Here is a 25,793-nt window from a genome sequence, read left to right on the forward strand (position 1 = left end):
CCCGTTTTATTCTTGTGATGGCATTATCATGTCTTTTCATGTGAAATCTAAAATGTGAGCTAGTCTATATTCCAGTTTGTGGTTCAGTAGGTCCATATCCTAGGACATTTGACATTCATTGACACCAATAAAAATTTTTGGGAAAAAGTCTTTCTTTTACTCCATAAACATTGCCTGGCAGTCTGTCAGGTGACATCAATTACTCTTGTCATTTTGCTTTAGCCGTAACGCTGTATTTGGGTTGGTCATTTGCCCTGCAGACTTTCCCGTGGACGTTAATTGCGTGGCAAGCCGAGAGGAGACGATCTTTGTCTTCGCCTACCGGGTGCACACACACTCCCTGGGGCGTGCCGTGACTGCCTATCTGCTGCACAATGGCCAATGGAGCTTGCTGGCCAAGGGTGATCCACACCAGCCGCAGGTAAAGGGAACAACAAAGCTTTCAGAAGCTATGCATCATAGAGAACAAGCAGCTGTCACTATTGCTTAACTTACTTTCACCTTATTGCCAGTCTTTGACTGCCTTGTGCACCATGGCGCAGTGCTGCGAAAAGCGAGGGCTTTACCTCACTTCTTCTTTACCTTTAGTAAAGTTTGCAAGGCCTTAGCGAGTAGCGAGATGAGACATGAGAGGCGATGGGTTTCAAGGCACTAACAGAATATACATAGGATGATCACCAACTGTAGCAAACAGTTGTTTACTGCAAAAGGAAATGAAAAACATCTGTTTTTATTCGCAGTGCAACCACTGTGATAGATGTGGTGTTTTTTTGCCAGGTAAATATACATCACCAGGTAAAATGCATGAGCATCAGATCTCTGCTGCAAGCCCTGAAATGTGCCGATGCACAGGCTTAACTTCCCACAAGCAAAGTAGGAAAAGCTTTGGCTTGTAAAATTACATCCGACAGATAAGGGCTTTTAATGTGCTGCAACAGATCATTTTATTGTAATAGCTATTACACGAACGCTCGACACGCATTCACAGCATCATAGGAGACGTCTGGCAGCCGCTGGGGCACTGTCCCTTCTGCCCAGAAGCCTTGTGTGCTGCATCGCACCAACATGTCACTCGGACATATAGACAAAACGCAGTCCGAGGAGTTCGTGTGCATCTCTAAATCTTGCTATTGCTGTCAATGCTTTACCTTTAGGACGAAACTGCCGAATTTTTTATTGACACTGAGAAAAGTGCCTGATTTTTGTTACTAGTAACCAGTACTACTGCAGTTGAGAACAGACAGAAAAGTATTATATGACATTGCATAAAATTTTGATTCACTGGCATTATGCACAAAATCTTGTTAATAACTATTAAAGAGTTAAAATTGCTTGATGCCTACAATAAGAAACCAACAAACATTGACACCAAGGACAACAAAGGGGAAATTACTTGTGTTTAATAAAGCAAATAAAGAAACGATAAATTAATGGAAATGAAAGTGGTTGAAAAAACAACTTGTCGCAGGTGGGGAACGATCCCACAACCTTTGCATTCGATCGTTCCCCACCTGCAGCAAGTTGGTTTTTCATCCATTTTCATTTCCATTAATATATAGTTTCTTTATTTCATTTATTAAACACAAGTAATTTCCCCTATGTTGTCCATGGTGTCAGTGTTTGTTGGCTTCTTATGATATGACTAATAAAAATCGGCCCCCTCGGTTAACCCCTTTTCTTCTCATTTGATACATACAAGACAGAAAAAATAGAAGAATGCACACAAACACTAAATTTGGCATGACTGCTCCTTCTCTTTTGAAAGATGGTTTACTGTGCAAGTTGGTATTCCATTTTCGATGCAAGCAGCATTAAAAAAAAATGATGTGAGAGCTTTTTCTTTTATTCTTGTGTTCCTTCCACCTCCTCAGGCATTTTATCCTCTGAACAAGACAGTGCCTGTCAAACCTGGTGACGTTTTGGTGAGTGCACCCAGCATTTGATATTTCACAGCTTCATGGCATGAGAAACAATTGGTTCAAATTAATGAGAAATCCTTTGCAGGCATCCCGATGCACCTACAACACCATGTCAAGAAAGCATCCCACAGAAATCGGGTGAGTGCTACTGACATGATATAAGCTAGCACTACAGGTCAAGGGTGCTCAGCTTTCAGATTGTGTTTGCAAAGGGTACATTGTAACTAGGTGCATTGAACTTGGTGCCTTGTATAATTAAAGTGGCATACTTCAAGATTGACTCGTTTAATGAAGTCTCCACTGCCAAAGCTAACAAATTCTGTTCTCTCTTCACACATTCTGTGTTCACTTCTCCTGGTGTTTTGTTTTATGAATAAGTCAAGGTCGTCTCTATTCTGCATGTTTATGTCAATTTGCTTTTCTGTCACCTATGTCTATGTTTAGGTTGCACGTACCATCTGCAGCATGCACTCTTAATGCTTCTCTTTCATCTTCTGTTTGCTCAGTGAATGGATCCACACTCCTTGTGCTATGATCTGTCTAGAAAGTTGTACAGTCAAATCTTGATCTAATGAATCGCACTGGACTGCCGAAAATGGTTCCTTATCTCGAAATATTGTTGTAATGAAGAACTTCGAGTTATAAGCCAGTGGTAAACCTAGGAATGAGACCTTGGAATGAACCTATAAACCTAGGAATGAAAATTACGAACTTTGGCGCGTGTGCAGACAAGCATACTCTCAAATAAAAATGTTTCACTGACTTCAAAGCTGCTTTATTTGAAGAAATCAGTGATTTTCTTCTGGCGCGTGCAGCACGCATGACCGATTAGGAATGCGTCTACATCTTCCACTTTGCGCAATACCTCATCGGGTACGTCATTGCATCAAACGATGAAAGTGCGGACTTTGTTCATGCGCACTAAAACATTAATGTTCGACACGATCTCATCTTCTGTGTTCGGTGACCCACAGTTGTCTTCCTTCAGGTCGTCATCGTCACTGGAGACGTCGCAAATGCAGTTAACAATCTCCTCGGTTGTCAGGTCTGCCGCCATTAGTGCTGCGCTGTCACTCTCCACGTAGTCATCGAAGGAAGAGACGGCGAGCAGCAGTTTCACAACCTTGGTCCACATGTCTCCTGGGTTGCTGTCAGTCACCTCCAGGTCACCTTCAAGCTGCACAGGCACTTTTACAAGCCCTGCTTTTTGCCAGCAGTTGCTAATGGTGGACGCCTTCAAGTTCCACCAAGTTCTCGTGAGCATTTCCGCTGCCTGACGAATATTTATTGCAGTCGGCTTCTTTAGGCGGAGGTTTACAATCAACCGCTGCACAAGGCGCTTATGAAATTCTGCCTTCACACTCTTTATAATGCCCTGGTCTAGGAGCTGCAGCAAGGACGTGCTGTTTGGCGGCAGAAACTCCATGCGAACGTGCATCAACCGAACATTCACAATGTGAGCAGAGGAGTTGTCGACAACCAGTAGAATTCTCAGTCATCCCTCCTTATTTGGTCGTAGAGTTTGATGAGTCACTCAGAAAAGAGTTCTCTGGTCATTCAGGCTCGCTTGTTGGCGCGGTAGTCGTACGGTTCTTACGTACGGTTTGTGGCGAAGCTTGTGATGAAGTTTGTGGTGAAGCAGTTGGCACTCGTCATGGTTATGATGATAGCTACTGCACTCGCAGTTTTTGTTTCGCGCGAGAGTTGCAGTGCTGTTACTTTTAGCCGAATTCGTAATACTGATGTTCCTCGGTTATAAAGGGGAAAATAAATTACGTGGGTTATTCTGAAATATGCGCTGTATTGAAATTAATAGTTCTGAAATATTTTTACATTGAAAATATAGGCAATCTAGTGGGGATTCCTAAAATATTCGTAAATTTGAGAAATTTGTTAATGTGGGGTTCGTAGTAATGAGATTTGACTATAGTTGCCTTCTACCATGCTGAGCGTGCCGAAGGCAGTTTGCCTGTTCAATACTAAGTTGCATTTTAGTAGTGGCATAGCTTCTTGTTCTTCACTTTCTTGAAGAAAGGTGGCTTGCATTTCTTCAGCCACACTTGTCTCTCTGCTTGCTCTCATAAGCTGTCTCTTGTTCAACATCATTTGCTCATCTAGGGTGCCCAATTTCTTTTTTGTCATCTTTCATGCACTGTCATTCACACAGGACAGTTTGAACACAAACCCCAGAAGTGCAAAAAATTCAGCAGAGAGGTTCATATAAATGTGTTCTTTGTCGTCCTCAATAAGAAACAGGAACGGCACATTTAGGTGTTCTAATCTGGTGCACTAATGCCATTAAGTCCCATACAAGTACATGTGTCAATATGCAGTCAAACCCAGTGAGACCTCTCAGGGTCGATTTTCTTTATTGCAGATTTAAAATCTTAAGTGAACTATATAAAAAAATATTTTCCATGAGTAAACATGCATTATTTATTCATGTACACAGATTGGCTTACATAAATGCTTCAAATACGAATAAGAAAGTTGATACACTAAAGTAGATATATATTCTGTTTTAGCACTTAGGCAGTAGTCCACATCACAGGAATTGCCACTCAACTCGCTTGCAGAAGAGCACCCGGCGCTCACATCCCTAGTGTAATCACACGGTGTATGCGAGTACACGAAAAAAACTATGATTGTGCGCCCATCGGAAAAACCAAACGAGTCATAAACTTACATTGATCCTTTGTCCCATCGCCAACGAGGGGCAATCAGTTTTCGTGAGTCTCAAAAAAAGAAACGCAGGCATGGCAGCATTGTTTGTTTGTAGTACCAGTGCCCACCTGTGAACAGATGTAATTGCACGCCCATAAACAATAAACAAGCGAGCACCTAGTGGTGACCCTTTGAGCGATTAGAAACCAGATAAACATCCGTTTTTGCTAGTGCGACAAATAGGAAGGGCCCACGAGATGAAACCAAAACTAACCACCTCGTGTATACGTGAGTGGTCTCTGACGCACTGGAATAAACAGGCCATGGGATTAAAATCAAGAGACTCCAGAGCAAAAAAAAGAAAATGTTGTTGTAACCACACAGGGTGGCAGCACTTGCTGGGCAACAGAGAGTTAAAAATTTACCACGTTTTTCAAACATACAGACAGCATCGTAAATATGCGGCATCGACCCTTTGGGTCTTGTTTGCTGTGTCATATATTTATGTCTTTGACCCTCAAAGAGTTTAGGATGCACGTTGATGTCATTGGAAAAAAATTTGCAGTCTGCTCTGGGCAAAAAAATGCAAGCGTGGTGCCTCCGACAGACCATCAAATGTTCTGCTGTGAATTTTGATGGCCAATCAACGACTTGCTGTACGAGTACGTGGCACAGGAACAACAATAAATTACATGCACGTGCTCTGCATCATTGACATGGGATTTACACATTGGCTCACTAGTTTCAATGCAGCCAAGCTAAGATGTTGGTGAAAATCTGCTCATGCATCCGGAATGTGCCGTTTCAAGTTGCTCTTGCTGAGTACAGTTGCTGATCGATTTTTCGGATGCAAAGGGAGGCACAAGCGGACCTGAACTCAATGACATTCATCAGTTCAGCATATGTGTCTGATCCATGTTCGATCACCAATAATTTGTTCTCACAGATGTTAATCTGTGGGAACAGTTATAATAATAACCTGCTTCCTGTGACAACTTGTTACCAGCCACTATTCTTAACCAATGGCTCTTCATCAGCAGCATCCAAATTATAGTTGGGTGCAAGTCAACATGGCAGCGACTATTCATGACAACCACGTTTGCAGCATCATGCACGCCGATCATGTCCAAAAAATCAGGCGGCACACTGCGCAGTGCCTGTAATTTTGGTTGCCGTCATAGATTAATTCTAGGAATAGAGAGTGATGGCACCAGGAAAAAAATCAAGCATCTGAAGAATAGCTCAGTGGCTGTATTCAGAATTTTAAATCGAAGATTTATTTGCCTACCCTTCTGGGTTTTGGTGGTGGTCGTAGTGCCGCCTCCACATTTGTGTGCCAAAATTTGTTAAGAGTTTTATGAGTGTTAATGCTAAGCGTCGTTTGCCTCTTCCAGCGGCATTGCAGTAGGTAGGTATGTTTGGTATGTGTCTTGCATGGTATTTTGTACACTGCCTTCAAGTTGTATTATGCTGTGTCTGGGGGCTGTGTCTACTAAAGCAGGACACTTATCTTTCGAATTTCAAATTTTCATTATTTTGCATAATGTGCTGCATCACGGCCAACTCCCTGTTTAAGTCAGTGTAGTCAGCTGATTTACATAGTATAGACTAGGCAAGTGTAACTCTTTTTATTCAGCTCAACTGCTTCACATCACACGAATAATTTTCTCATTTCTGTTCTCCTTTCTTACTTTCTTTTTCTTTTTGTTCACAGGCCAGGGGCTAGGCAAGAGATGTGCAACCTGTACCTGATGTATTATGCATTGAGATCTAGCAATCGTACATCGGGTCAGTGTGAAAACCTAGAGCGGCCAGCATTAGTGAGCCAGATCCCGCTAGAAAGCAGTGGTGGTGAGGAAACTGTGGTTGATGGCTTTCCAGCAACTGGCAGCCATTATGGTAAGCTATCGTACATGTTTTCTGATACTGTACAGGCTCAGGTGTGTTGACATTTCCTTAGCTTGACATACACATGCCATATCTACTCGAATCTAAGCTGATACTTCTGTCATGAAATGTCAGAGACAAAATTTGCGTACATCAGCTTGTTTGTTCCAAATACTGTACAAGTAAGTTGTAAGCATCAGTGTTGCCTTTGGCAATCTGTTTGAAATCTGTATCTACATAGCTACACTGGTTCGCTAACTCAGAAAGCATGCCAGTCCATCCCAAACCTGACTGGTTGCATCAATCTCGCTTCTTCCAAGACCTGTGGTGAACTGTATAGCAGGCCATGGGAAGCCATTCCTGCTAAACTCATCTTGAAACCTTTTTAAAGCAGCATGCTCTAAAAGTGATAGACTAGGCTGAAGTATAAGAATCACTAGCAGCCGAGTGAAGTCAATGCAGATTACGATGATAAGGGAGCTTGCCTTTAGGGCGAACTTCTTGTGTGTCACGCACAATCATCTTCTGAAGTATTTATGACTAGCAGGGCAGGTGAGGAAATACAATGCTTTGCATTTGTTGGTATTCAAGGAAACCTTGTTGTTTCTGGTCCTCCAGATTTATGAGTATAGTCTATTTCTGTTGATTCCACCCTAATGGGACCGGCGAACTTGGTCGAATTATCTGGCAAGTCAAATTAAACAAGGCGCAGAATAAACGCTGAAGCACACTGCTGATTCATTTGGCAGGTAGTATTTGCCCAAATCTAGCATGCCCCCGAATCAAATACGCCCCCACTTTCATTGTATCCAAAACAGAAAAGTAATGTAGCAATTACACTGAAGCCCCTAAACAAAGTAGATATATAACGCGCACCTGATTTTTTTAGCGAGCAAAATGGGCAAGAGTCTTCTAATGTGTTCCACAATGGCAGCCGGTTGCCTAAAGTCAGCTTCGCTGCGCGTTTTTAAAGTCAGCTTCAATGCAATACAGTTACGTTATGCGGTAAAGCACATAAACTCCGCAAAGGCGATTTTCATTTTGCATCCGATTGTACCGTGCAGGCAATTTTCGGCACAATTTTCTTGAAGAAAGGAAGCTGCATGTTAGAATTGGGTAAATACCGTAATCGGACATTGCGAGCTACAGTTATTGCTTGAAAACTTTCCTAGAGCCGACTGATAATAGGCATTTTTGCCGGAAGATGGCATGTTTTCAATGCTTTCACTGTCCTATATGCTTAAGTTTGGGTTATCCAGAAAATGCCAATTTTAGGATCGATATAGGAAAAGCTTGGCATCCACAGAAATGCATGGCCACCAGCCAGTACCTTCGGTCATAATCAAATTAACCAAAACATCTAATTAACCGAGGTCAAATTAACAGAAATCTACTGTAGTATTCACTTCGATTTGTGCAAACATGGCATTACTGTTGTATTACTGCTTATTACCATGATATCAAGGTGAAGCTGCTAGCCACATCATTAGCAGTATGGGGTGAATTGTGAAGTTGTGTCCTACCGAATTTGTCGGAAACATTCTTCTGCAATGATTCTTTACACGCTACATGCATACGTAGCTGTAGTGAGGCTGTGCTGCTGCTTAAACCTCTATTCTAACTGATAAGGATTCTGCTTACTTTGGTTACTGTGTGTTACCAATGAGCCTGTGGATACCTGCTACATCTATATGCAATGTTATTGATATAACACTAATATGGATACATCAAAATAAATTGCCTCATTGTGAAGCTGTACAGAATTTGAAGTATCGGAATAAAAAAGGATACACATGCACTGCTGTCTTCAGAAATTTTACGTGGTGGTGAACGTCTCATTTGTTAAAAGCTGCAACAGCTCACTTAAATCAAGGCAGTAGTAGTAACAGGGACACACGGAAGCTAAGCGCTCACATCGAACTGATGTTGATTGAAAAATTTATTGAATATTTACAGTCTGCTATATACTCTTAAAATGAACAGCCATTTCAAGCTTAATCATCATTTCCAGCTTGAAATTCTAGCACTTTCTGTATTGTAGCTAAAATAGTCATCTGTTTAATTACGTACGAGATGCACACACACTCTGTTGCTTTGTTCTAGTGTTCTCAGCCAGTGAAGGCTGGCCTGATTCAGACGTGCACTTTGGCCAAGTTGTTGCTGTGTCGATGGACCTCGACGGGAACCTCGTTGTCTTCCACCGAGGATCACGTGTGTGGACAGGGCAGTGAGTGAATCTTCTTGGCTTTTTTTTTTTTTACGCAACAGCATTATATGCCCCATTATGCAAACGTCCGATGGTGGCGCCACTGAGCAATAGTGCCAAAAATTGGCTGATGGTGCAAAGAGTAAGAACATGTCAGAAATGCTCATATTGACGTCAAATTCCTCAGGGAGGTTTCTGTAAAAAAAAGCTAAATTAATGGCTTTGAAAAGAAAATTTGGTAAATTTCGGTCTGGGTCAGAATCAAGCCCGGGCCTCCAGGGTGCAAGACAAGCACGCTTCCCCTACACCACGGTGGCTCCACAGTTCTGGCTGACTAAGGTGTGCCTAGTGCGTGCATCATCGGGCATGTGATGGCGCAGCTAATGGGTAGGAGGTGGCACCATGTCACGAGTGTATAAAATGAGTGTATAAAATAAGAAGCATTAATTTCCAATTGAACGACACTGAGTGGTCCTTCATGTTATAACTTCTCATCGGCAAGTGAGTGCATTTTGATTTGGCCTTACCGAGGTGCAGTTAAAATGCAGGCAAGAGCTTGCATAGACAAGGAACGCACGGAAAAAGAAACATTTAACCAAAAAGATTATAATGCTTTGAGCTGGCATTTTAGCATGATAAGGATTGTTTTTGCTTTCATTGATATTACTTTTGTTTCATTAAAAGAATGTCATTGTTAAAACCTGCCACAGCAGTTTAGTTGCTATGGCTACCGATAAACTTTTGACGTTTTGTGATTTTTCAAAATTTGCCACTATCATTAAAGATAACAGTATGTATTAGAGACTAAATGCACAATGATGTGAGCTATCAACTAGCAAAGTATGCTGAGAAAAAAAATTTCAGAAGAAACTTGTGGTGAAAACACACATTAATAGATTGCCAAAAAGGGCCATTCTTAGCCCACTGTTCAAAAGCCAAGTTTGCCATCTTTTCTTTTGTTGTGGGCTTGTGCCGAAGTTGAGTTTATTAAATTGTGTAAAGTAGTACAAAAAGTATGAAAGCATAGAAAAACCATTTTTATTGACTCCCAACAGTATCGGAACATCGCACATTTGCATAAGCCACATTTACAACCTTGTCTCAGTTAAGATTCTTCCATGCTGTAACGAAGGCGCACACTGAAAAAATAAGCTTGGTTCGGATTAGTGAATGGATTCTGCTATGCTATATAAAAATTTAGTTGGAGTAAGAAAATAACTGGGGGCTCCCCTTCTGAGTCTCTTTATCTTAACACGCCAGGAGCAAATAAAATACAAGTGCATAATTTGTAGATGCAGTGAGCACAACACTAATTTGTGAGTATCAAAACACATTGTAAGACTGTGCTATTTGCATGCTTTTAATTTTTCCAATTGCACTCACGCTAACAAATCCTGATGACATTATGTCACACTAAGTCAGGATTGTGTCATGCTGTATTCTAAAATACTAAGAATGTGGCAAATCAGTTCAACAAAATTGTGCAAGGTGGAGGAAGGTTTATGAAAGGAAAAAATCACATCTACCCGTATGTAGCAGGAAGCTACAAAGGAAACCCACACGGGTTTCTCAGATTGTAGCTTCGTGCAACATACGGGTGGATGTCAGTTATCGCTTTCATGAACCTTCCTCCACCTTGTGGAATTCTGCAGAACTGATTTGCTGTCCTTGTACTTCGAGCTGTCAATTAATTCGCCCTCGCGCTGCGATCTGCTAGCCTCCTGGTTAGCTCAGATGTTAGAGTAACCGACCCTGAAAGGCGTTGTTCCCAGGTTCGACTCCCAAACCAGAACGAATTTTTCTTCAACGCAAGGCTTTGTTTCTAAGAAACCCATGTGGGTTTCCTTTGTAGCTTCGTGCTCCATAAGGATGGATGTCAATTTTTTCTTCCATACTAAGAATGTGTTATTGTAGCAGCTAAATTTATGTAAGATTTTTTTATGTCCGCAACATGTGCTCCCTTTTCCTCACAGGTGAAACTTAAGCCTTGCGGCAATATTACGTAGGTAGAAAGATGACTACAATAGACTGATAATTTTTCTTATATGCGAGAGCTTGTCATTAGTGCTTATTTGTATAGTTTGTTGCCTGATGATAGTTTGGCAGTCTTCTTTTTTTTTCCAGACATATGCAAGTGGGTAATTCACCTAAACAGTGTTTTTAATGCTGCTTAGTGTGATTCCACAAGAAGCAATTGGTATTCATTCATTTCATAATGTGCAAAAAAGAAAGGAAACTGCATGCAAACTTTGTGATTGGTGTCATGCAGGTCCTTTGACTACAATGACGTCTACCAACGTGTGGAAGAGGGCCCCATTCCCGAGTCCACGGTGCTCACCCTTGAGCCCGGGAACGGTCACCTGCTTCACCGATGGGGCCGACAGCAGTAAGTGTTGACACTCTCAACGCTGAAATGGGTGGCCTTGTACCCTTCATGAGGTATAAACAAGGTCCTTTTTTTCTGACTCAATTATGGACGCCACACAAGCTTGTAGTTGAAAGGCAGTGTGTACCCGCCATGGTTGCCCAGTGGCTATGATGTTAGGCTGCTGAGCACGAGGTCGCGGGATCGAATCCCGGCCACGGTGGCTGCATTTCGATGGGGGCAAAATGCGAAAACACCTGTGTACTTAGATTTAGGTGCACGTTAAGGTACCCCAGATGGTCAAAATTTCCGGAGTCCTCCACTACGGCTTGCCTCATAATCAGAAAGTGGTTTTGGCACGTAAAACCCCATAATTATTATTATTCAAGGCAGTGTAGGGAGGCAACTCATCACAAGGAAAAAGAGGTGTTTAGACATGGCATTTAAGTGACATTTATTTCAGGCTACGTTTTGACTTAACCATGTTCAAATATTTCAAAAGAATCAAGACTTCCTGTCGATTGTAGCCAATTCTGCCCGCTCCTTGAACCTTTCAGCAGACAAAACATGCACACACCACATGCAGATTAGTCTTGCAAAGCTCATCCTACCAATGATTTATGGATAATTTTTTGTCTATGGTGTGCACTCAATCTTTCACCTGCATCCCAACTGCTTTATTTCTACAGTGAGCTTCTTTGCCATAAACTTTTTTAAGTTAGCCAGCAAGAAAAGTATTGATCAAGTGTCGTGACCAGTAAAGCAATGTTTGGGAGTTATGGCTTCAGATTTTCCTCTTTCTCAGACAAGTCATTCCAAAATAAGTGCACTGACCAACATTGCGTGTGTCACACTTGTTTAGTGTCCAGTAAAACATAATGTTATGGTAATGTGCATTACAAGAGAAACAAGATGTATTAAGAAGGTTTAGTTTAAAGCTTCATTTGCACAGCTATAACCACGTAACTAGACCAAACTGCACTAAAGTCAAGCCACCTACTACAGCGGCTCAATGACTATCGCATTTTTCTGCCCAGCACAAGGTTGTGGGTTTGTTTGCTGGCTGCAGTGGCTGCATTTCAATAGTGGTTAATTGCAAAACTGCTCTGAGGTGCACTTAAGTTTCATTATAGAACCGTAAGCGGTCAGAATTAATCTAAAGCCCTCAACTACTGGCGTTTCCTATAGAACTAGGGTTGCTGTGGGGCGTTAAACCCCATGAACAATTCAAGCCAAGCTAAACTTTACACATCCTGCCATTCACATCCTGCCTGTAAAGAAATTCACATTGACAGTTGCACAATATTTTTCTCCTAACATGTAGTAGTGTGATGAATGAATGCCTTGACTTGCTGAAATGCCACAGTGTATTTGAGTGTGCATGGTCGGGGACACTCATTTCTATTTTATTTTTTTTCCCTCTCTCTGCATTGTTCAGGTTCTTTATGCCACATGGTCTCACTGTGGACAGAGAGGGTTTCATTTGGATCACAGATGTCGCCCTACACCAGGTGAGCGGCTTATTTGTATTGCTTGCATGCACAGATTTGTACTCTCCTTCTCATCAGTTGTATGGTTGTGCCATCTAACCACCTCTATAAATGGGACGGTTAGCATTAAATTTAATCTTCATGTAGCAGTCCAGATGAAAGTGAGTGCCCATCGGCAGCACAGTCCCTACTCGTGTGTCTTTACTGTGATGTTCAAAAATGGATGCATTGAAGGTTTTTTTTTTGTGAAAGCAGCAGTATCCGAACTGCGGCTGGCTGTTGTTGGTAGGTTTTTGTTTTTTAATTCACTTAAAGTGACAACTATTTTTTAATTTTACAGCCATTACTACTTAATATGCGGGTTACTGTCACACTTTATTTATTGTTCAGCATATCCTCCTTGCCAGAATTTCGGTGAAGGGTTTTCACATATCAGTGCACTATTGTAATTCAGAATGTGATTAGCTGATTCATGTGTAAGACTTCTTGGTGTATATGTACTCCGAAATGCAACTTGATACGTTTCCATTTTGCTGCACTTCATTCCTGACCAACCGTACATCAGTGAAACGCATTGGTAAGAAAGGAACTGTATGCGAGGGTTACAGGGTACATACCATATTTAATTGTGTAATGCCTGCACCCCCATATTGTAGCACAAGTATCTTTTGGAAAAAAATAATGTTCGTCATCATCATCACATTCCACTTGATCATGCAGCATAGATTCAGCTCATTTCAATGGTATCAGCTCTGCTGCAGCACATTGTTTAGTAGCATCATGCTTTTAGGCCTGTTCTGCTAGCAACAATGGGGAGGCACCTGATGGCATAAATTGCAACCTCATGAGTGGGTGATCATGAGAAGACTCATAAAATGACGTGGACAGTGGCAGCAATGAGGACGATTGAATAAAAACAGCCGCCCTCAGTTGTATAGCAGTCTGAGCACAGTTCGAGGCATCAGTGAGTAGCCATAAGCCTGCCTCCTGTAAGGCCCATAGCCTGTGAAAGTCCAGAAAAGAAAGTGCAGGCCTTACATGAGTAAACACGGTACATAACTGGTATTGAGATCACCAGGCAGGAAACAATCGGGAAGAGAAGCACTGCAGGATCGGAAGATTTGTTCTGTTCATCTTTTCTTCTGCATTCTTGTAAAACATGGGTGCAGGCAGTGTGTTACAAGTGGCATCCTTGTGCGTCTTTTAGGTTCACAAGTATCCTCCTGGTGGAGCCAAGATTCCCCTGATGTCTCTTGGAGAACGCTTCCAGCCAGGAGGAGGCAAGGACCACTTCTGCAAGCCAACCAGTGTTGCCATTGCTAGTGGAGGCGACTTCTACGTGGCTGACGGGTGTGTGAACCTGTGGTTTCTCTGCTGGTTGATCTGACTGTAGGCTACTGAGTGGACCACTATACTGTGGGCTGCTTTTCACGATGTATACTAGTATGTTCATTTTGGGGAGCGCAAGTATTCGAAATTTAAATACAGTAGAACCTCGTTCATACATTTTGAAAAAAAGCCGCGAAAAAAAAACGTACTAACAGGGAAAATGTACAATCCGAAGTAGCTAAAAAATTTGACAGGCTCAACTATCGTTGACATCTACGTAACACAAAGGGTCGCACAGATTGTTGCAGCACGAGACGTCGACGCACGTTGAGCTGGTGCTGCTCCAGTGGCCCGAGACGCGTTTTGTTGTTTTCCTATTGCATGGTGTTTTAAGAGGGCAACAGGAAACCGAAATAAAATCAAGCTGGTGGGTAATGCCAGATGCCGCCGAAGCAAAACGTGATGCGCACATCGTGACGCCTGCGGCAGAGAACGGCGGCACATTTGGATTATCGCCTACTAAAAGCATGCAGTACACTACCAATGGCACGACGCACCACGTGCTGTAAAACAGATAGGTGAAGATGCTGATCACAGTAGGTTTGGTGGCGATAGCTGTATATACGGCATGTGACGACCCGGGCGGACAGTTGCTTCACTTTCGTAATGAGCACTGCGTTATAGTTAATCTAGTTAGCAGGCTACAATTTCATTGTTAGAGAAATCGCACCAATCATTTAGTTATGTCAAACTCAGGTAACTTTGATGCTTTCATGTCTGTACCTTGGCCTCCGCCATAAATATTATATACGTATATATATATTGTATCTCTATCTCTCAAAGGTACTGCAACTCCCGAGTGGTGCACTTTGACAAGGGAGGCAAGTTTCTTCGTCAAATCGGTGAAGACGGTGCATTCTCTTCCTCTTTTGGTGAGCATGTCTTCTGGGGCTTTCAAATAACATTTAATGACAACTATGGTTGACACTGCTTTCACCAACAAACAAACAAACAAAGAAAAAATTAGTCTGCACCTTAGCTATATCTTACCGTCTGTTTCAGAGTGCCAGATCCTCCTTTGCTTGCGTTGCATGCCACAGGTTACCTTGCCCAATGCACAGCTTCACTGTACGGGATTGGCATCTAGCTTGTAACATGAGGCTGCCTACAGTGTGCGTACTGGATGCCCTATGCTGACAAAGGCAGAACCCGAACCATGCTCTAAGAAACATGCAGCGCAGTACACGGCTTGCAAAAGTAATGTCGTATATGAGATACCCCTAAGTTGCCAACAGGTTTATATTGGTCAAACCGGACGGTGTTTTAATGAAAGGGCACGTGAGCACAATTGGGCCGTAAATAACAATGCGGGGGGCCATCTGGCAGAACACTGTAAACGTCACAATTGCCGCCCGTATCTTCGTGACACCAGGTTTCTGGCACGGTCTAGAGATAGACTAGAATGGGAGATATTAGAAGCTTTTGACATTGCAAAGGCCGAGGGCACATGCATTAGCTGCCCTTCAGTGACGCTTACCAAAAAAGAGATAGCTTTTCTAATGAGATCGGGAGGTCGTGATGTCACGATGGGCCATTCTAGGTTGTATCTCTTTAAAATCCTGTTTCTTCAAAAAAAAAACATTTAATTGGAAGTAGCGCCTTGTCCGTCGTACATGTTCCTCTTTTAGTCCACGTCTTCGTAGCGCTCTTTTCTTCAAGTAGATGAAATCGGCACTTCATTAAGGGTCAAAAATGAGGGGAACTTCCCAGTGCACACTGAACCACTGTGGGCTCCAGGCACAAACACCTGATCTATAAAAACGCCACATTAGGTAGGGCGAAACTATTCCAAGAATTATCAAATCTCGGGAAAAGTCTCTGGCCCCCTATTTTCGCAGTAACAATGTATTGTCTGCGGCGACAATAAAACTTGATTGATTGATTGATTGATTGATTGATTGATTGATTGATTGATTGATTGATTGATTGATTGATTGATTGATTGATTGATCAGCCCAAGTGGCATTTTGTGGGCACCTTGTCTGAAAATGACACTGTATACATATAAGACATTACGCTAATGCTGATAACCCACCTACAATCAAGTAGAGTTGTGGGCACAGTGGCACCAGTGTCTGTGCCCAACTGTTGCAATATTGCTGGCTCGCTCTTCTCCTAGCTTCCATGGATTCTATAGCAGCGTCGGTCAAACTATTTGTAAACACATGTAACGTGTAACACATGTAAGTGTAGGGCAGTTGGATTACCGTAACAGGCCAACCAAGAGCCACGTACTGATGTCGCATTCAGTGTTGTACACGAGAAGCGCAGGAATTGGGCACGTGCATGGGATGTGCTTACTTTGCATGCCAGCACTTCACATTATGTCCATCTTGCACTACGGTGAATCATTTGCCACCTTGCAAAATTAGAAATGGTGAATCGGCTTCATTTGGTTTTCAGTGACTGCTCCACCCGGGAGCTTTGCCATCCCCCACAAGATCATCTTGGCTGAAACAGAAGGGCTGTTTTGCGTGGCCGATAGAGAGAATGGACGAGTGCAGTGTTTTGACATTCTGGGTGGCTCCTTTAGCTTCAAGGTAAGGGGCAGCTCAGGCTGAGGTCAGGAGTACTATACAATGAAATTCTCTGATGGTCGTCACCATAGTCTTTCGGTTTCCCCATTCTGTGCAGCTCGCCATAGACGCGTTCCAGGGCAAGGTGTACTCCATTGCTTATAGCGGAGGCCTGCTGCTAGCTGTGTCAGGTCCCCGTGTCTTGTCCAATCCCTCCAGGGCCTTCCTCTTCAACCTCACATCACGGCAGCTGTTGGCTTCGATGAGCCCTCCCAGCGGGGTATGATATGCATTGTGTCTTTACTTTACTCAGTGAACTATATATTTTAAGTTTACTTTATTTCACCAACTGTTAGTAGCTGAAGCATGGTGCTGTGCCTCTAGGTCGGCTCTCCTTGCCCTTAGCATGTTTGTTTTCTTTGTTCTCTTCTAATTCTTTGTGATTTCTCTGCCTTCCTTTCTCAGATATCCTTTCTGATTCTTTTCTTTTGAGGTAGACATTGTGTCGCTTCCGGAGCAAGTTGCCAGCCTGTGCTTATGTTAGACTTTTGTTACCTTTGACATTAATGCTGATCTTTGCTGTCATAATGTGAAAGCATGTGAGAAAGTGCCTTAATGCAACAGGGGTAGTTTGTTTAGACATATTTAGACATATTGAATATTCAATACCTGCCAACTCTCCCAATTTTTTCGTGAAATTTACGAACTTGGGCTCGTTTTGCAATTTTACTAATTTTGTGTCAAACTTTAGAAAACACAAATTCGGTGGCAAAAATATGTGCGCCTCAATCTTTTAACCTTCTGTTGAAATCTTCTGATGGTGAAAGGATGCAAGATGGGTGCTTGATTGGAGCAAGTTCATTTGGACGAGTTGTGGAGGCAGGCAGAATAGGCAAGAGCTGAAGAATACATTTTTATCTGAAAGCAATGTGTTACTTGTCAGACAATGCTGTGCTAAATCTGCTGCGGCTTGTATGTTCAGGACAAGCTTTAAAGAAATGCGTGCTATTTGAAATGTGTGCTACAATAGCAATAAACTTTATTCAAATGGTTTCAGTGGTTATCTAGGGAGAGCTTCCTCTTAAAATGCATGCTTACATTGACTCCATCTCTTGCCCTTTCATTTCTACCCTCTGTCCCACCTCCATTCTTTCTCAATTTATTTATTCTCTCATCTTAGCTTCTTTCCATTTTACCATCTTTTTTTTCCTTTAATACTTCAAAAAATAGGGGTGAGATAGATGGCTGTAATTTTTCTTGTATAACATTTCATGTGAGGTTGAGTGACCCTGTGTTTGCTTTGTCTTTCCAGTCTTTTATAGCCCCACATGACATTGCATGTTCCAAGGACATAGAGCAGGTCTACGTAGGTGAAATTGGTCCCAACCGTCTGTGGCAATTTGTCCGAGGTGAGCACAGTTCATGCAAGCTTGTAGCAGTGTGTACAGGGACGCTATGATAATTGCACCTTCAGAGTTTGTAAAAAGAAAAGAGCTTTCTTTTTTTTAGGGTACAATCTTCCATTTGTGCTGTCCAGGGCAACAACATAACATATGTAAACATGGCGTTTTGTTCCAGCCTACCCACCATGAGTGCGGTGCATACTTAGCCCTTGTTCTAATAGTCTTGCACTCACTAGTCTCTTCTCAGCCTTGCCTAATATAATATCTAATGATATTTTGACATCTGATATGATCTTATATTATGATACTGATATCTAATGTGAAAATTTTCCGAATGCGTTGAGTTGGCACTTGGCATCTCTCTTTCTCTCTGTCATTTGTCTTGGCCTTAGGAGACCCATTTCACCACACTCAAAGCAGTTCTATGCAGTTTCTCAAAACATTGTGTTGCCACCTGACCCAGAAATGTCATCATTACAGTTAGCCATTAAGCAGGCAACTTTAAGTCGTGTCATGAAACTAGCCATGCTGTGTATTTTGCCCATTGTTCTTACTGATTTAATCTCATGTGGCCCAGGAAGGCCTTGAAAATAAACTTTTTAACATTCAAATACTATGTGACGAGGCAAAAATCTCAGGCAACTCCATCATTTGGTGAGCCAAGCAATTGCTGCCATAAAAGTCCTTGCTGCATTCAAGTATGTGAGAAAGCAAAAGCCATAGAAGTCATTTACTAATTTGACTAATTTGATATAGATTTCACTGACCAGCAACCCTTGCACTCGTGGTGGTGGGATGCCAACTTGTAGCAAAAGCACTGTTTTGGGAAGTCACTTCTCTCGTAATCTCACTTAGTAAAAAAAAAAAGAACTTCTTCACAGCTCGGCAAGTTAGACAGTACAAATAGAGAGTGTTACAATCTTTCATTTCGGGCTGCCCAGTATATAGTGCCTGAAGGCACTGCTTTCGAGCAGTGAGCATTGGCGTAAGCAATGTCTCGGGCATTTTCGGGCAGTCTGAGACAACAAACCGCACAGACCCACAGAGGCTCGAAAGACATGCAAGTCCATTGCTCATGTCCATCGTGGCCCATTGTTTTCGCTGTTCACCTTGTTGGTCACAAACCAGCTGAGCCCTGATTTGCGCACTAATAAAGTTCTTCAGAGATTGCCAGTTGTCCTTCACAGCGTCTCACTCTGTTTGCTGCAGAAGTGCACCGGAGCGGCAAGAAGGTCCTGGTCGATGTGCCTCCACCAGCGGTGCCTAGCACAACGCCCCCTTCAGTACCGCGGGGTGAAACAAGCTCCAGCAAGTTGCCTACCTCGAAGGAGGCTGGTGATGAGGACGAAGACAACTTTGGCTTCTCCATGGTGGTGGTTGCCCTGCTGGCCATCCCCATCCTTTCCTTCCTCATCATCACCCTCATTGTGCGACTCAAACGCAGGAAAGGTGAGTCACGTGCGACTTTCAGGCAAGAAATAGGTGCAACCACTGTTAGGGATGGTGAATAAATATTTAGCATGATGGCACCTAAAACATCTTATCATAGCTTAAAACAGGATTCTCAAGGAACAGCTTAAGACACCATATATATTGAGGAAAGTGCCTTGCAGCTTGCAGGAATGGTTTAATACAGTAAAATTTCTCCACCCGCTTGACCTCATAAAAACAGAAAACTCTTCAGTAGTTCCTTTACTGCAAACAAAGGCTATTTTCACCAAGCCATAAGGCACTACTTCCAATGGCGCACGAGCTTTATAGAGGATAACATAATTTAAATTAGTGATCCTGCATTTATGGCTAATCAGTGTTGCAGTGCTTCAAATTGTCAATTGTCAAATTGTCTTCACTGAAACCATCAAACCAATCAAATCAAATTGACTTCAAATTGTCAATCTCAATAACGAGCTGTTATCTGCTATCCTTCTCGTTAGTTGCCCCTGAAGTATTGTGGCACTGGGTTCGGTCACTCAATCAGGATTAATTTTTCTTCAGGTGCAAAGCTCCTGTATAGAGTAATGTGTGTATGTCCTTGTATCTTTATGCTGCTTCAAAGTGGATGGATACCAAATCTCATTTTCATGGACAACCCTTTATGTGTAAAAACATGTACTAAAAGCACCAAAAGTGCACAGGGCAAGGGTTCTGCAAAAACAACAAAACTTAATTTTCTTGATGTCGTGGTATGGAATCTGAAACTGAAGACTGTAGTTCAGAATTAGCATTGCAAACATTGCAATGCATTAATCAGTTTCAGGTTTTCAATCTAGGTTGCCAAGAAATATTCGTTTATTTTCTAGACCTGTTCGTCTGCATACTTGTCATCACAGGTTTACATGACGGGTATGAATGCACAAAGAGCACATGAAACCGTTACCTGCTTTATTACTGTGCATTCTTCTTATTGAGAAAAATATGTAAAGTGACTCTATGCATCAGCCTTGAGTTTAGAACTAGAAGTCAATGGTTCTCATCACTCACCATTGCCAAACATTAAAACACAATCACAACAAGTAATGGCACTAGGCAACATTATGTAATAAATAGAAATGAATGGAGAAACTTGAATACCGAGTATTTTTTGTGCTGGGCACAACTTTCTTGTAATGGTGCTTAACTAAACTAAAAGATAAAGGTATATCTTATAACAAGCATCACTGTTGCATAATTTTGCATATTACTATTATAATGTCATTTATGCACGGTGTTAGCAGTATTGCTATTGTGCATAGACATTGCATAACAACAATATGAGTTGTAGTATAATACCTATACTATATACATACATGCATGTCTTAGTTGCTGAAGGGCTTAAATTATGGGCACCCCAAGCTCAATGAATGAGTCATGGCTGGCCTAGAATTAATGCATTCACCTCCACGCATTCCACAAGACTTGTAACTTGTGACTTGTTCTTTAATGCTGTTGTCAGTACCCTGACTCTTCTTTAAATGCTTTAAATGCGGAAGCAATAAAATGTCTTGCCCCATCTCTGTGCAGGACACATAATGCGTCATCTTCATGTAACTTGTTAAGATTACCTAAATTATGATTGCTTGTTTTAGATCCAGAATACACTCCATTGGAAACGAAGATGGGTGACGAGCTTCTGTGCCCTGACTAGCCACCTTGTCAACCGCTGCCAAATAGCACTGCGCATCCCGACACCAACAGAACAACAATGCCAACATGAAACAGTGACGTTAAAACCTTTCTGAACGGAACACCAGGAGGAGAACAAAGGAGAAGTACAGGTGCATAGTGGGGGAAAATGCTTCTAACTAGTTTTTTTTTTTTTAATGTATATTAAAACCAAAATTGTTACATTGTCATTCTTGTTTTGTTTTCTTTATTCTTCATTGTCAGTTTTAGTGCCATAAAGCGTGTCTTTGTCGGAAAATTTTTAATCTATGGTATTTTGCTGTCCCACTTGTCTGGTACTGAAAAGGCACGACTAGTTGCATTAGCATTTTCTTCACATTACAACAAAGAAACAAAGAAAAATTTATGTACTTGAACGTGCACTTGAAACATTTCTTTTGTCTACATTCAGTGCAACACCAAGGAAACATGCCTATGATAAGCTGTAGTGTCTACATCAATTAAAAGAGATAGTGCTTACCTCATAAGCTTTCTAATGTTCCAAAGCTGAAAAATTAATGCTAGTCAAACGAGGAATGTCGTCGTATCCTGTGTTTTGGCAAGGGTACTTGCCTTCACCCTGACGAAGACAAACCCCCTTGTTGAAACGTTGGATATGATATTCCTTGTTCTACAAGCACTGTTTATCACATCAAGCCTCCATCTTCCTGCAAATGTCTGTCTTGTTGGAAAGCTGAAAAATGACATTTGTCATTTACAAGGCTTTTTGACACACGGTGGGTAGAGCACATCCTTTTCATTCCTTTATCCATAGAACACCGTAGTGGTTCAGTGGCTACGGTATCCTGCTTAGCACGAGGAGGCAGGTTCGACTCCCTCTGCAATTGCTAGATTATGGCTAGGACAGGAGTCAAATGTGCTCATGTACTTGCTAAGTTATGGCATATTTAAGAACTTCAGGGTTAAAATTTTAGAATCTGCTACAGTGTCCCTCAATGCTTTGGGAAGTTAAACGCCATCAGTCAGTCAATCAGTTAGTTAATCAATCAATTAATCAAGCAAGCTATGATATAAATGCCTGTGGTGCCACCAGAACCAAATCCTAAGATGAAGCAGCAAGAACATGAAGTGCTTGTTGAAGGGGCACTTTTTGATGCTTAAGGCCTCGACTACGTGAGTTTTTACAGGTCATGGCTGGCATCGAGTCTCCCAACTATGACCTTTGGAAACTCCTCAGCACCTGCAGTCAGCCAGCAGTCAACTTCACGTTTAATGTCAGCACCAAAACCGTCTGGAAGAGCAGCAACCTATCACAGACTACTTTGTAGGCAGTGACTTGTAACAAGCATCAGTGCTCGGAAGCTTTAAGTTGCGTGCTGCCATTGGGGGGACTGTTGTTGGTTCCACTCTGGAACGAAAAATCATTTGAACAGCACATTTGAGCTACAGCCTGGAGGATATATTGTTCTGTATAATTAAAAAACAGCAAAGGGAAGGACCGTGTCCTATCACTCACCTTCCGTTCGATTTGGTTGCACGAAATTCTTAACGGTATTTACACAGCTCCCGCCGAGATCGTTTGCTTTCACCACACTAGTGCTGCATGGACACTAGATGCTCACCGCGAGCCGACTCCTGTGAAAACACTTCTTTGTGGTCAGGCCGTAATCATTCTTGTGCTTGAAGTCTCATGAGTTAGCAGTGCATTGTGGCACATGGTTGAGTCTCCCTGTCGCTGGCATGTGCAGACAAAGGGTCCAGCAGCAAAGGCTGGTCCCAGGGAAAGCTGGACCTGGGCCAGCTTCTGCAGCCGCACCGGGGTTTCGACCGACTAGCTCTGGATGACACAGCGTCTGAGGGCAGCGACTCTGACGTTGAGGAGTACAACGCCCCCGCCCGCAAGGCCTGAGAGAGCACCCTCCCCTTCACCCCCTCCAAGATCACCCAGTGAACCACACACCCTAGGTGTTTTCCAGCACACACCCAAAAAAGCTGCATCACTCAAGGATTCCCGCTTGTAGTGGTCTAGAGCTTCTCCTTGTGGGGGAAATGAACACTGGCAGAAAGTGGAGTTTTGAGCTCACAGAATTTAATCCAGAAGCTTGCATGCGTTTTTTGTAGCATTGGGACTGAATGACAGCAAAGTGTCAAGCTTGTAGAAGTGGTGAAGGAGTGACACTGTCTATCTGCACCTGCTCCAGAGCCCAGGCATCAATACCGCACAGCTGGAGCATGTGCACTCCGTTCATTTGACCCACAAGGAGACATCTGGATATCTGTGATCACATTCCTTCATGCCATGCAGCCAACCTGAGCAGAGTTCAGCTTGACTTATTGGCAACCTCTTGAGCAGCCAGTCCATTGCCTACCTTCCCTTTGTTTCATTTTTGTTGTTGTTGTTGCTTTTGTTATATCTTTCCAAAAGGGAAGTCACCTGAAGCCTGGGAAGGGAACTGTGTGTTCACTCCTGTTCATTTTCAACTCTGGTCACATTTGCTATATACTCTAGTGCATGCACTACATGGCAGGATGTCCCCGTTTGTATGCCCCCAGCACTTTTGGTGGCATTTCGAACAACCGTGTTTGCACTGCGCCTTGTTACATGCTGTCAAAAAAAGCTCTTTAGGATGAGCACATGTGTATATCACGTTCTGGCAGCTGACACTTGATGTCACCATCATCAAGTTGAGAAGAACAGGGATGTGTGGCAACTATTGCAACAAATCTCGCACATTGCATTCAGGCAGGGTCAGCGATGACATCGCGCTATTATGTCGAACAAGTGGCAAATTCGTGAGACTTTAATTTTGGGATGGCTATGAAGTCTGTGGTCTTCTACTGGCTGGTGGTATCATTAAGATAGTACTGATAAGATAGCTCTCAAAATGGTCTGTAAACATGATGACAATTGTCGTCAAACTTCGAAACCGCTTCTTAAATTGTCACAAAAATAGCAAATCAGACAACTTTTGGTGTGTAAGCAGTATAAGGTGCATTTTAACTAACTAAGGTCGCAACTTTTTCTACACCACTGCTTTAGTCAGAATGAATACTTGTTGGTTGGGGTTTTCTTTGTCTACCAAGATAGTATAGAAATCGCAAAAACTATACTGAACATATTTTATTTTTTGGCTCTGGAATTTTCCCAGCTGCAGTCTAAGGAAATGGTTGGAATTGAGCTGTTGCCAAGCTGTCTGTGCAATGGAGCAGTTAGGTAGGATGTAAGCAAAATGCAAGGATCTATTTTGCAAACAATGCCTGTGTTTATGTGTATGCGCACCGCCCGAGTAATAGCAGCCATAGAGTTTCCTACAAAAATGACTGAAGGGAGCTCTGGTTCTTGTGTCTACAGGAGATGCAAGTACGGTAGTTCAGGCAGCATAGAAACAATGGTTAGTACGTGCGTTTTTCCAAACTTTGTCCTTCTGGCTTCAGAAGGCTTTGTGACTTTCTAAAATGATCATTTCCAACAAAATGTTGTGTTATATATGAAACAATCTGCAGTGATTATGCATGTTTGCAGAGTCTTGTTGCCTACTGCAGTTAGAAGAAGAAAAAAAGGATTGCTTTAAAATTCAGGGCAATAAAGGCTAGTCAAGCATATTAAATAAAGCCGGAAGAATTCCCGAAGCCAGGAGCACAAAGATAATACAAATCTATGCACAAACTGCCCTTCCTATGGTAGCTGAACAATCACAGTGCCCAAGTTCCCTCTAGTAATTTCAATAGGAAACTCTATGGCAGCAGCATGCTAAAACAGCTTGTGTATTAGCTGGTCTCCAACAGATATTCAGATTCATATTGTCTGTGTCAGACGGTAGCCAGCCTTTGACTTACACGGACCACTGCAATAGGCCTCGAAGGGACATTGCAAAAACTCTCATTCAGAGTCACAATTTTTGTAAATTTATTATATTTTTTTTTTCTTTGTTGACCTGTCCTGTGGTACTTCTACACACTACGGACATTGTGGTTGTGGAGTTGTGTCATTGTTTTGCTCCGTGGTCTGTGGCACCTGCGTCGATCTCTCTGTGTCAGCAGCCTGACTGAGGCTTTTTAACCTGAGCGGTGGTTTGGAGCAAGCTTCAAAGTTGTCAGAAATAAATGATGGCAAACTGCCTGAAACCATGTTCTCTCTCCTGCTTTCTTCAGCTTAGGTTTAAGAACAAGGAGAATGGTGGTAGCTTGGAGTAAGATAGACAGGAGCACTGACTCTCCTATCGTGCAATGCATTTGGCACAGCCAAACAATGTTTCAGCGGTAAAAGGTACCCAGTATTCAACTGTGCTGTCTGCCTGTGCTCTCCTCCTTTCTTTTTTGTAGCTTTCCAACAAATTTTACTCTCTCTCTTTCTTCCCTAAATGTTGGCGCTAGGGAGCCTATATAAGCATGGAGTTCCGTAGTTGGCATGGCGCCGAATGTGTGTGCTGCACAGCAGTTAAATCAAGAAATGAATGTGTTGAGACGGGACCTCTGAGATTGTGCGCCGTAACAGGTTTTGCTCCGACCATCCTATTTGCATGGGGAGAGCGTAAGTTCAGTAGTTAATGTGGTCAGCTCCTTCTCTGCTCCGCAGTGCTCACAATTGGGGGCTTTTCATTCATCAAGGGGCTTTCGGATGCTCCGGTACTGTTGCTGTGGCTTGGACAAGGTGAGGAAAAAATGCTTTTGGGCTGCTCTGTCATCCCTTACTAATTTGAACATGATAGCTCACAGTCTAAAAGCAGCAAAGTACATGCTGGGGCCTAATTATGCTCAAATGTGTTTACTTTTCTTCCACACGTTTACTCCCACTACATTCACATGTAGAAGTGGAATATCCTTACAAGAATTTGTCGTGTGCTGGAAACAC

At 42.4% G+C, this 25,793-nt stretch overlaps 1 protein-coding gene across 2 annotated transcripts in view; it reads left to right on the forward strand.

Moving 5' to 3' along the window:
* The window catches only part of LOC126542198 (peptidyl-glycine alpha-amidating monooxygenase B-like), a 40,736-nt gene extending 15,670 nt beyond the window's left edge, over positions 1-25,066 (forward strand). Inside the window, exons 9-22 of one of the 2 annotated variants that reach the window (XM_050189151.3) lie at positions 261-421; positions 1,872-1,922; positions 2,005-2,057; positions 6,298-6,482; positions 8,574-8,697; positions 10,946-11,062; positions 12,480-12,552; positions 13,739-13,881; positions 14,704-14,792; positions 16,324-16,460; positions 16,555-16,716; positions 17,749-17,845; positions 19,049-19,288; positions 22,690-25,066. In XM_050189151.3, coding sequence (XP_050045108.2) covers positions 261-421; positions 1,872-1,922; positions 2,005-2,057; positions 6,298-6,482; positions 8,574-8,697; positions 10,946-11,062; positions 12,480-12,552; positions 13,739-13,881; positions 14,704-14,792; positions 16,324-16,460; positions 16,555-16,716; positions 17,749-17,845; positions 19,049-19,288; positions 22,690-22,850 — 1,793 coding nt within the window. In that variant the 3' untranslated portion in view covers positions 22,851-25,066. Of the gene's footprint in view, positions 1-260; positions 422-1,871; positions 1,923-2,004; positions 2,058-6,297; positions 6,483-8,573; positions 8,698-10,945; positions 11,063-12,479; positions 12,553-13,738; positions 13,882-14,703; positions 14,793-16,323; positions 16,461-16,554; positions 16,717-17,748; positions 17,846-19,048; positions 19,289-20,904; positions 21,172-22,689 lie in introns of those variants that run through there. The other variant, XM_050189152.3, reaches the window with a different exon arrangement.
* Positions 25,067-25,793: the final 727 nt, after the last annotated feature.

This window comes from Dermacentor andersoni, chromosome 2, assembly GCF_023375885.2.
Source record: "Dermacentor andersoni chromosome 2, qqDerAnde1_hic_scaffold, whole genome shotgun sequence".
NCBI lineage: Eukaryota > Metazoa > Arthropoda > Arachnida > Ixodida > Ixodidae > Dermacentor > Dermacentor andersoni.